Genomic DNA, 13113 nt, shown 5'->3' on the forward strand with positions numbered 1-13113 from the left:
AAAACCCTGTCGGAAATGTGTTCAGACAACTCAGAGAAGAATGTGAACAGTCGGCCAACCATAAGTATGACTGTGCCAAAAACCTGGGCGATCTTCCCTGACACAAGCCCTACAAAAAACATTAAAAACTGTCATCCGTGCCAAAACAATCCCATCACGATGCTCACTCAAATGATTATGGAACCATTCATACACACACTGATAACTGTAATTACACACCCTTCCAAAAGAACTGAATGGAACCCAGTTTATTGATCCAATATCTTATGAAATCTTAAAATATCTGTGGTTCCTTATGAATCATACAAATACGACATTAAAATCGATTGGATTTATGTGTAATTCTCGATTACACTGCAAAAAAAAAAGTTCTTACATTGAGTTTTTGTCTTGTTTCTAGCCCAAATATCTAAAAATTCTTACATCAAGAAGCATTTTCTAGACAAGCAACAAATATCATCTTGATTTAAGAAATAATCTGTCATAATTAAGTATGTTTTTACTTAAAATAAGCCAAATAATCTTGTTTTTGCAATGAAATTAGATTATTTAGCTTATTAATTTTGATTATTTTGGAAAATCGTTTAGTTTTTTTAAGCAAAAATATGTTTATTTTGACATATCTCTTAAAACAAGACGGCATTTTATGCTTGTCAAGAAAATGCTACTCGATTTACGAAATTGCAGATATTTGGACTATAAGCATGACAAAATTTCTCTCTTTTTTTGCAGTTTATGCATTATGATGTACACTGGCCACTTTATTAGGTACACCTGATCAACTGCTCCATAATGCGAATTTCTAATTAGCAGCAACTCAATGCATTTAGGCGTGTAGGCATGGTCAAGACGATGTCCTCAAGTTAAACCGAGCATCAGAATGGGAAAGAAAGGTGATTTAAGTGACTTTGAACATCAAACCTTGAGGCGGATGGACTACAGCAGCAGAAGACCACACCAGGTGCCACTCCAGTGAGCTAAGAAAAGGAAACCGAGGCTACAATTCGCACAGGCTCACCAAAATTGGACTACTTAAGGTTGGAAAAACGTTGCCTGGTCTGATGAGTCTGATGAGTCTCGAACATGACAATGAGTTCACTGTACTCAAATGGCCTCCACAGTCACCAGATCTCAATCCAGTAGAGCAACTCCGTGATGCCTTCATGTCAGCATGGACCAAAATCTCTGAGGAATATTTCCAGTACCTTGTTGAATCTATGCCATGAAGGATTAAAGCAGTTCTGAAGGCAAAATGAGGTCTAACTCGGTGCTAGTAAGTGTACCTAATAAAGTGGCCGGTGAGTGTGTAGTTTTATTGTAAAGAAAGAGTGAGTTTCAACTAATTTCTTATTCTTAACTGTGTTCTACTATGCATAGTCTTGTTAAATACCAATACATTAAAAAGTGTGTGTGTGAGGGGACTTCACGGAAGTGTTACACACAATTAGCTCCCTCAAAAAGACAGCTTACAAAGAGACAATCAAGTTTGAAATCTGGCCTTTTCAACAGTCGCAATCACAACAAACTCGCACTCCATGTCGTGACTGTTTCTGCGAGTGTGTTTGTAGTGGAGTGCGGCCTGCGGTGCCTTTTGATTAACTGCAGCCCCAAACAATATGCCTCCAATAGAGGAGAAAAGTGGAGACCCTAATGAGCCGAATGCGATTTGACTCCTGCAGGGACAGTCTTCTATTGAGAGCCAAATAATCAACTTCTTTTGTTATATCATCACTTACAAAAATCGCCTATGAACTCGACAACATCAGCAATGCAGACGCCAGAGGAAGAAACCTGAAGTTTGTTTGCGCTGTTAGGGTCTCCAGCTGCGTATCAGGTTTTATCTTCCACGGAGGTCTTATTTACAAACCCTAAGAGGTGTTCGGCAGCTGTAGCAGTGACTCACTCGCCAAACGTCATCGTCAAGATGCACAGAAAGACCCATTTAAGGCCCTTTTAATCTACGCTCAACAATACAGCCGCAACATGAACTAATCAAAATCTCGTCTTAAACAAAAGCAGAGGAATGCCATGGAGTTATTATTTGGTTTTCTCAGAAGAACATGGAGCAAGGGAGGCTGGGTTCTGTCATTTGAGGATGCTTGCCCTCTAGTGGAGAAGAAAATGCAAGTGTTGGCTGGTGTTCAAAGGGCCCCGGGCAATGGCACACTCAGCATTTAGTTCATTCAAAATGAACACAAGACAGCAAAACAGGGTATTCACTCAAAAATTACTTGTTTAAACTACTTATTTAAAATTATTACAGGGTTTTTTTTAGGTTCAACCTAATTGTTTTATGTTCAATCCATTTAATTTTGGAAAAACTTAAGTTAATAGATTTTAATAGATGAGTAGAACTTAATAGATAAGTAGATCTTAATTGGAACAACATGAAGGATTTGTGTGGAACACAACATTTTTTATACTGTGGATTGCCATCAAATGGCATTTAGACTGAGAAAAACAATGAAATTGGAAGCTATAATGTCTACAACCATATCAGGAATGCAAAAACACTGATGTTCTACTAAAGTTACAAACTGTACAATGCTGTACACAGAGAATTGTACTGGATTTAAAGCCAAAACAACAGAAAACGCGGCATTCAGACAAGCGTACATCACATATTGAGCTTGAGGTGACTTTGCATTTGACTCATCATCATCCTCACAATCATAAATCACATAGAAAATACGTTATAATACTACACACACAACAGTGTGTAGATGAATGCAATCAACAATCACCGCGAATTAAAAACTGACCAAATCGATGATGGTAGTATCCTCTCCATTAAGCATCAACCACAATCTCTAGTCCACCCAACATCAAGATACTCCACTTTTAAGTTAACATATCGTCAAAAACATCTTACACATACTCTTCCAGTCACCTCAAAAGCTCGAATTCACTGCACAACCTTCAAGATCGCGCTCATATAGAGGTCTTCCCCCTCCTGATCTATAGCCAAACTCGAAATACGCTTCGACAAATTCTGATTTCTCGATCTTACCTTCTTCCGGGGCTGCCATTTCATCATATTTGTAAATCAAAAATGAACAGCATCAAAACATCACGAAGTGGGATTCAAGATGAGGACATAAAGTCGCGGCGTCTCCGGACGGCTGATTCATGACGCTCTCCAGGCGCGCAAACGTGCGTAAAAGCGCAGAGCACTGGAGCCTCTAGTGTCCTCCCGATAATCCAGCACTCGCAGTCTGAAGAAATCGCCTCGGTTCAACTTCAACTGGTAGTTTGTGTTCGTTTAAAGACGAGTACGAGCGTACTACAATCCAGAAGAGACACTTGGCACGCTATATGCGGAGGCATTCGCTCTCCATCGTGACAGCGGCTGATGTGCCTCGCGCGGAAGAGGAGGAAAAAAAGAAGAAAACTTTCCGTTTCTGATCAACGAGACACGACTGTTCGCACAAAACAGTCCGGTTTTCCTTTAAATGTCAAGCGTAGATCGCGTAAAGGTGAGCAACAGGGTGAAAAGTTCTACATAAAACCAACGTTGATGGAAATTACTCCCAAAAATCACAGTGGATCGAGATTCCAGAGATGATGCGTAATTCTGTACACACACACACGCGCGCGCGCGCAAAATAAGAAGAAAAAAAAGAAAAGACGCGCAGAAATGGACTGATCCAGTTGGAGAGACGAAGACGCGGAGGAGGAGGAGTGGGAAAGAAAAACAGAAAAATCCTTGGAATTTGGAGAGTTGGAAGGAGAAGGATATCCTCCGACAGCGCAGAACTGGAGCGCAGAACACTAATAACTTCCTTCCCCGCTGCTCCTCTGCGCTGAGAAAGGAGGAGGTGGAGGAGGAGGACAGGAGTCCGCGGGGTCATAGAGCCTCCGGATACACACACTCACACACATATATATATAATCTGGATTTATAAAGCCCACTGCTGCACAAAAAGGATAAAAGTACTCGAGCGCAAACCTTTACACGCTCAAAACCCGCCAAACTGGCCATTCATGACATTGGATAAAACATTTGACAAAAACTGGTTTTATTTGATCTTTTAGAGCAACAATACATGTTAGAAGTTTATTTCAGAGGTTTAATGCTTTAAATTGGTTATAAAAATATGCTACATTTTGGAATTTTACTTTAAAAATGCATTGATGATCTTACAGAGTATAAATGGCTTAATCACATTAAAATAAAGCAAAGTAGGTACAACTTTAGAGCAGAGATGTCCAAACTATGGCCCAAACTTGGCCCATTCTAACCTTTGATTTGGCCCACCATCGCATCTGACAGGAGAAGTGAATATGATGGAGAGGGTTAGGGTGAATGCCTTTAACACAGAGATCATGACTTCTAAGTTGACATAACCTTGTTTGTTTGTGTTATAGCTGAGCTACAAAAAAGCAAACTGAAATTAAATGTTTTAATGAAATGTTGTAAATGAATCAGATTTTTCTTAAATGTAAATACTGTCACTCGACGGATAGAGGACTATCAGCAAGCAAATCAAGACAAAGACTAGTGTAATTCTGTTATAAATTAGATTATTTGATTGTAATAAGTTCATTATTGTGTTAAAAACTAATAGTTAATTTAAAGCAATGTTTTCTAGTCTTTTTTAAAACTTTATTAAATAAATTAGGAAATTACCCATGGCAAATATATTTACCTTCGGCCCACTAGCCTCAATCAAGTTTGGTTTTTGGCCCCTAAGAAAACGTTTGGGCACCCCTGCTTTGGAATAATGGTCCATTAGTTAATGTATTTACTAACATTAACTTAGCATGAATGATCTTCTATAGCAGAGTTTCCCAACCCTGTTCCCGAAGGCACACTAACAGCACACATTTTCATTCTCTTCCTAATCAAACACACCTGAAACAACTCATCAGAACATTAGAAGAGACTCCAAAACCTGAAGTTAATGGGTCAGATGAGGGAGACATCCAAAAACATGAACTGTTGGTGTGCCTCCAGGAACAGGGTTGGGAAACACTGTTCTATAGCATTTAATAATCATAGTTCAATAACTAATGCGATATTAAAATCTAAAGCTGTGCTTGTTAACCTTAATAACATGAACTAACAATATTTAATTTAAAGAACAGTAACTAACGTTAACAAAGTTGAATAAATAGCGTAATAAACATATTACTTATTGTTTGTTCATGTTAGTACATACATTAACTAATGGACCGTTATTTAAAGGTGTTACACTATCTGAAAATAATCAATAGTTTAATTACCAAGTAATTCACACATTTAAATAATTATTATCGTATTATAATGTATAATAAATTATTTTAATTATATACTTATATAATATAAATACTTTACTACATTGATATCTGAGGTGGAGTGACCACATTGTTTTCTGATAAAGCCAATGGACTGGATATTTATTTAGTCTAGTTATTTAATACATTTAATACATTTTTATTTTAACATATACATTTGGGTGTATTACACTGTAAAAAATGCAAAGTTCCACATAATTCATTCATGTTGACCCAACACAAATTGATTAAGTTAACACTTTTAACAAATTTATGTGGATTGAACATAAAGAAAAGGTTTTCCCAATGAAATCTCAAGAATTGAGTTGTTTCAGCTCATTTTAATTAAGTAGTTTGAACAAGCAAAAAAAAAAAGTTTTTTTGAGTTTAGTTTTTGGACTGTTATCGTAATTTTTTGTTAGATAAGCTCCAGATTTGGCTTCAGATTTTGGCTATGAGCACTGTATATATATATATATATATATATATATATATATATATATATATATATATATATATATATATATATATATATAAAAATTAACTTCCTTGCTTATAAACTCAGTAACACAACCAATGATTAGTTCATGACCATTCAAAAACACTGTAAAAATGAGTTAATTAGTTTAGTTAGGTCCATTAGTTAATTACATACATTAACTAATGGACCATTATTTAAAGGTGTTACAATATCTGAAAATATTCTTGTTTTCTGTGAAATGTACCTAGAAAAACATTACATGACAAAGAATCACCGACCAAGACAGTATTGATATACTTTGACTTCATTCCAGTTATTACTTTGCATATTACCTTTTAGAACATCTTCAATAAGAAAAAAAATGTACAATAGTTTAATTACCAAGTAATTCACACAATTAAATAATTATTATCGTATTATAATGTATAATAAATTATTTTAATAAATAAAATATACTTATATAATATAAATACTTTACTACATTAACATCTGAAGTGGAGTGACCACATTGTTTTCTGATTAAGCCAATGGACTGGATATTTATTTAGTCTAGTTATTTAATACATTTCTTAAAGGTAGCCTACAGTTTGGAATGTTAAATTATGTTAATTTATTAGTAAAGTAAATATATCATGTAGCTGAATGACTATGGAACATTATTTTATTCATATTACAACACCTTAGCATTAAAAAACAACTTGAAGAACAAATATAAAGATTTTACTTGTATTTTTTATGCTTTCTACATAAATTGCCTCATTATATCAAGAGTTATCTGCCAATCAATATAATAATAATATATAATATAATAAATGATAATATCTATATATATTACTCCCCTAAATTATTAGACCCCTGTTTATTTTTGTCCCCAATTTCTGTTTAACGGAGAGCAGATTTTTTTCAACATATATATATATATACAGTTGAAGTCAGAATTATTAGCCCCTGTTTATTTTTACCCCAATTTCTGTAAACCCCGAGGTAAATAACGGTAAATAATATTTTACAGCTTAAGAGACAATTTAAAGGCTTAACTAGGTTAATTAGGTTAACTAGGCAGGTTAGGGTAAATAGGCAAGTTATTGTATAACGATGGTTTGTTCTGTAGACTATCGAAAAAAATATAGCTTAAAGGGGCTAATAATTTTGACCATAAAATGGTTTTTCAAACATTTAAAACTGCTTTTATTCTAGCCAAAATAAACCAAATAAGACTTTCTCCAGAAGAAAAAATATGATCAGACCTACTGTGAAAATTTCCTTGCTCTGTTAAACATCATTTGGGAAATATTTTAAAAAGAAAAAAAAAATTTAAAGGGGGGCTAATAATAACTTCAACTATAGTGCTCAGCGTAATTGAGTACACCCCATTTTGAAAATGAATATTATTATCCATTTCTCAGTGAGTACAGGCATGTATTTCGGTGCATTTAAACAGAACAGATTTATTAAACAGATATATTTATGAAAATAATATTTTAGTCACAAAAATTTAGAAATTGAAAGATAATACAATTAAATTCAAGCAAAATATTGCAGAATTACAGCCTACAAAATAAAAAAAAATTAAAAAATTTAAATTCTTTGCTCCTCGTGATTTTTCCTCTATTTTAAATTTGTATTTAATATATTTGTATAACATATAAATTTGGGTGTACTACACTGTAAAAAATGCAAAGTTCCACATAATTCATTCATGTTGACCCAACACAAATTGATTAAGTTAACACTTTTAACAAATTTATGTGGATTGAACTTAAAAAAATAAGTTTTCCCAATGAAATCTCAAGAACTGAGTTGTTTCAGCTCATTTTAATTAAGTAGTTTGAACAAGCAAAAAAAAAGTTTTTTTGAGTGCAGTTTTTGGACCGTTATCGTAAGTTATTTTGATAGATAAGCTCCAGATTTGGCTTCAGATTTTAATTATGAGCACTGTATATATATATTAACTTCCTTGCTTATAAAACCAGTAACACAACCAATGATTAGTTCATGACCATTCAAAAACACTGTAAAAATGATGGGAATTCCTTCATGTTGTCCTAACACAAATTAATTAAGTTGAACATAAGCTATCCCCAAAAAAAACTTAAGAATTTTGTTGACTCAACTCATTTTAAATAAATAGTTTAAACAAGCAGCAAAAGTCATTTTTTACAGTAAATGAAAACTAAAGCTGTGTATTCTGCACTAGCAAATGATCTGTTAAGAATGATTTAACATAATGATGTTTGTTAATGACTTATTAATGAAAATGATAATAAACTGTCACCATCGAGCTAGCATACAGTGCTGGGCCAACCACTGCGTAACTAATTCATGTGATGTACAGTGTATTCGGCATCGCATTACAGTCCATGCAAACACAAGTGAGGTGGTTTGCATCAAAATGCCCTATAACTGCATAGAACACCATTATTTTCTAGGCACTGGACTTTTTTTATTTAGCTGTGAATCCAGTGTTTATTTATATAAGCAAAATCAATTGCTGCATTCCCTGCTGAAAATAGCTGGCTGTAATATGACACCTGCTCTGTCCATCGCTGACCGACCGTCTTTAAACATTCAGCACTCTGCTTGTTTGCTTTGGTGTTTTGCTTCTTAAGGAAGATCTGGACGAGTCCTTGTGTCTCCAGTTGGCAAATTTCCATGATCCTTTAATAATATTATTCTTGAGGTCCGATTTCAAAAAGTTTAACGGTGAGCATTCACAGACAGGAAGAGGGCAGAGCCGCGTTTCCCCTGGCAACCGGTTGATTCAACTGTACTGCACTACTGTATGTCGTTTCCTGCATTTGCACACAAGACGCATTGTGTTCGTCAGCAGAAATAGTTGAGCTTTTTTTTCTACAGAAAGAATTTGGACATTACACTACCTGACAAAAGTCTTGTTGTCAATCCCAGTTGTAAGAGCAACAAATTATAACTTGACTTCTAGTTGATCATTTGAAAAATGAATCATCTGTTGAACTGCCTACTGTAAGACCTACTGGAGCCCACATGGACCCATGATTCTTATAGAAATCAGTCAAGTTTGGTAAAGTAAAAATCATGGTTTGGGGTTACACTTAGTATGGGGCGTGTGAGAGATCTGCAGAGTGGATGGAAACATCAAAAGTCTGAGGTATCAAGACATTTGTGCTGCCCATTACATTACAAACCACAGAAGAGGGCAAATCCTTCTGCAGGATAGCGCTCCTTCTCATACTTCAGCCTCCACATCAAAGTTACTGAAAGCAAAGAAGGTCAAGGTGCTCCAGGATTGGCCAGCCCAGTCACCAGACATGAACATTATTGAGCATGTCAGGGGTAAGATGAAGGAGGAGGCATTAAAGATGAATCCAAAGGATCTTGATGAACTCTGGGAGTCCTGCAAGAACGCTTTCTTTGCCATTACAGATGACTTTATTAATCAGTGATTTGAGTCATTGCAGAGATGTGTGGATGCAGTCCTCCAAGCTCATGATGGAGTCAGATACAATATTCATTCTGTTTCCACAGCAGCATGACTTTATATTCTATCCTGTACATTATGTCTGTTCAGTGACAAGACTTTTGTCTAAGAAAAGTCAGACCTTACTGTCCTAATGAAATAATTAAAAATCAAGGCATGATCATATTTTATTTTGGTCAAATAAGTGTAATCTAGAGGCCTTTGACTTTCATATAAGCCACTTCTGATTCCAAATGATCAATTAGAAGTCTAGTTATTTGTTGATCCTAAAACTTGGATAGGCGAGTGTAGTTAGACCATTAAACAAAGCATTCGCAGTGTTTCTATTCACCTATTTTAATGCATTGTGCAAGATCAGATAAAAAAAATTCTTAATGCAAAAGCTAAGATGCGCATAAATGTAGCAAATATGCATAAAAACTGAATGCAGATCAACTTTTTAAATGTTAAATATTACTATAACTACTAATAAGTTCACACATTTCCAAATGTATTATATTATTATAATGTATAATAAATTATTGTAATTCTAAAAACATACTTATGTAATATAATTACTACACTACATTGTAGACTAGTAAAGCAAATGGACCAAATATTTATTTATTTATTTATTTATTTATTTAGCCTATTTATAAAATGTATTTAATCAAACATTTCCCCTTTAAAGCATTACACAAAGCATTAGCTTTACTTCCATCCACCTACTTTTATGCAGTTTGTACTATCGCATTAAAATGTTTAATGCAAAAGCTAATGATGTGCATTAATTTAGAAAATATACATAACTGAATGGAGATAAACTTTTTATCCAACAAGTAACTGAAAAAAAAAATTATTCAAAGATGATTCCTTGGATGTTCATTCATTCATTCATTTTCTCTTCGGCTTAGTCCCTTTATTAATCCGGGGTCGCCACAGCGGAATGAACCGCCAACTTATCCAGCACATGTTTTTACGCAGCGGATGCCTTTCCAGCCGCAACCCATCTCTGTGAAACATCCATACACACTTACTCACACTATGGACAATTTAGCCTTCCCAATTCACCTGTACCGCATGTCTTTGGATTGTGGGGGAAACCGGAGCACCAGGAGGAAACCCGTGCGAACGCAGGGAGAACATGCAAACTCCACACAGAAACGCCAACTGACCCAGCTGAGGCTCCTTCTTGCTGTGAGGCGACAGCACTACCTACTGTGCCACTGCATTGCCCCTTCCTTGGATGTACTACATTTTAAGTTGAGTGGTTGTAAACAGTTTATTTATGCAAAATTTATACTAAATTTAAACAAACAAATTAGGTCAAACATTACTAAATTTAATGTGTTTGTTTAAATTCAACACATATATATTTGTTTACAATTACAGTGCATTCACACAAGACACAGATAAAGCGTTAAACGCAGGTGCACTGAAAAGAATAATAATAATAATAATAATTCAGCTTCTTCAAACTGCTTATTTAAACAAACTGAAACAACACACATTTGAGATTTCTTTGTAGACAACTTAATTGTTTCATGTTCAATCCACTTCAGCTTAAGTCAACTTAATATCTCTGTGTTTGGACAACATGAATAAATTGTGTAAAAGTCAGAATTTTTCACTGTGTGATTTACAGCACATGTTACACTGTAAAAAAACGCAGGGTCCAACACAAATAGATGAAGCTAACATAAATGTAAGTGGACTGAACAAAAACAATTAAGTTTCCCAAAACAAATCTCCAAAATTGTGTTGTATCAGCTTGTTTTGAATAAGTAGTTTAAACAAACAGCAATAATATTATTTTAGTCTAATATGCAAAGACACGATAGAAATACTTAGAAATACTTTTTATTTCTGCAATGTTGCGGCAGAACAACAGCATATACTACTATGACAATGATAACCTCAGGTACTGATTATGGGTTTTATTCAGTGTTATACCAATGTGAGTAAATCCCAATTTACGTGACATGTATTGCCATACTACAGAAAAGTAGCAGCAGAAAGTTCACCTCAGATCTTGAAAATAAAAAAAATAGCAGACATTTTGAAAAAGAAACTGTAAAACAGAGATAGCCAACAACATCATTCACTCAGTAGCTTATTAATAATGTAAAACAGGTTTAATATGTATTAATTAAATGTCTTTATCATTTTGTTGTGAGTGCAGTGGCGGGTATTTAAATGTTTCTGTCGTGTCCCCGTGTATCGTTAGGACATGGTGTTAGTCTAATTCATATCTTTGAATGGAAACATAGGTAATGTTATATTCGATACACACACATCACACTTGCACCTGCTAACAGCGGACTTAGAAACAAGCTTTCCGTGTCAAATAAAGGACGGGACGGCCACTGCTGTGGTTTAATGAGACTAGCGAGACAAAGATATCACCTCTGTAACAACATTACAAGTTTGAACTGATATAAATGACCTCCATCAGTGTCATCCCAGAATAAAAGCACAGATGTTGGGCTTCAGCTGCAGTTTAAGAGGACAGATTGGACATTGTTAGCCATCAATGAAGACAAACTGTGGGTAGCATTATTTATTCGTGCATCAGCAATAAAACATGATTAAAAGCACATTTCATCGGAGCAGCTTGGTATTGATGAGTGGCGAATTATAAGGAAGCAAAAAATAAAATAATTTTAATATCAAAGAACGTTCTAGAAAGAAATGCTAGTCACTGCAATTGTCTTTAGTGTATTAATTACAACTTGAATAATATTAGACATCTGATGTTCCTTATTACTGACTTTATTTGACTACAAATATTATGAACGAATTGTCTGTATCTTAATGTTTATCAACAATATGTCTAATGCAATCTGGATTCACAATGTCTGATAGAGGCGTCTTTGCGTGTTCTCTTCAGTGTGTATTAGCACTGATATCTTATTTGTGGCTTTAACTATACACTTGATTGCTCATTTTAACATCAATCAGCTTCTCTACTTTCTAATTTTTTGTTGTTTTCTAAAAGCCAAAACATCAGAGCTTTTCTCTTTAATCCAAAGTGCATACTGTAAAAACCTATATTGCGAAAATCCTCAGGAAGAAAACCCCTTGCTTCTGGTGTTTTGGGTTTCTTATTAGAGATTATTATAGTTCAAATAAAAAGATTAATGTACAAAATAAAATACTCAGAACAAAACAGTACCTTGATATGTAGAATTGGCCTATTTAATTACATTATTTAAAAATGTATTCTCTAGTTTTTGTGCTTCCTTGGAGAATTCGTCACAAGAGCACACTAGCAACCCCCTGTAAGTACTAGAGCAACCTTGAACACCTAGCAACTAGCACTAGCTATCACACAGAAGTATAACCACCTAGAACACCCTATCAACCAAATAGAATAATCTATCAACCCCTAAAAATCCCCACAACAACCTAGAACACCCTATCAAGCCTGAGGAAGAGCCTTCAATACCCTAGGAAGCATCTAGAAGTACATATCAACCGCTTAGATGTGTTAGCAACCCAGAACACCTGAAGTACCATAACACCCAGCAGACACAGGACATCAACATGAAGTCAGACTGACATTGTACCCAAATGTCGTGGGACATTGCATTATGGGTGGAAATGAAAATCGGGTTGACATCAGAACCCAACGTCAGACCAACGTCAGTGTTCAACGTCGGACAGACATTGGATTTTGGTCACTTTCCAAGACAACCTAAAAACAACCAAATATCAACGTCTAATGATGTTACAGCTTGACGTTGTGTGGACGTTAGCACTATGGCGTCTATCAGACGTTAGATTTTGGTTGTCATACCTGATGAATAAATGTCTGTATTTGACGTCAATATGACGTTGGTTTAAGATGTTGGCTCGACGTTGGATTTTGGTCACTTTCCAACACAACCTAAAATCAACCAAATATCAACATCATTTGATGTCGCTATTGGACATCAAA

At 35.0% G+C, this 13113-nt stretch overlaps 1 protein-coding gene across 3 annotated transcripts in view; it reads right to left on the reverse strand.

Moving 5' to 3' along the window:
- Nucleotides 1-13113, reverse strand: part of ttc28 (tetratricopeptide repeat domain 28) — a 584574-nt gene that overhangs the window by 358796 nt on the left and 212665 nt on the right. The window contains exon 1 of one of the 3 annotated variants that reach the window (XM_056466244.1): nt 3011-3807. The exons of the other annotated variants lie outside the window; for them this stretch is intronic. Within the exon in view, the coding sequence (XP_056322219.1) occupies nt 3011-3037 (27 nt within the window). The 5' untranslated portion in view covers nt 3038-3807. Of the gene's footprint in view, nt 1-3010; nt 3808-13113 lie in introns of those variants that run through there. 3 annotated transcript variants of the gene reach the window in all.

The sequence above is a fragment of the Danio aesculapii genome, chromosome 10 (assembly GCF_903798145.1).
Source record: "Danio aesculapii chromosome 10, fDanAes4.1, whole genome shotgun sequence".
In the NCBI taxonomy this organism is placed as follows: Eukaryota; Metazoa; Chordata; class Actinopteri; order Cypriniformes; family Danionidae; genus Danio; species Danio aesculapii.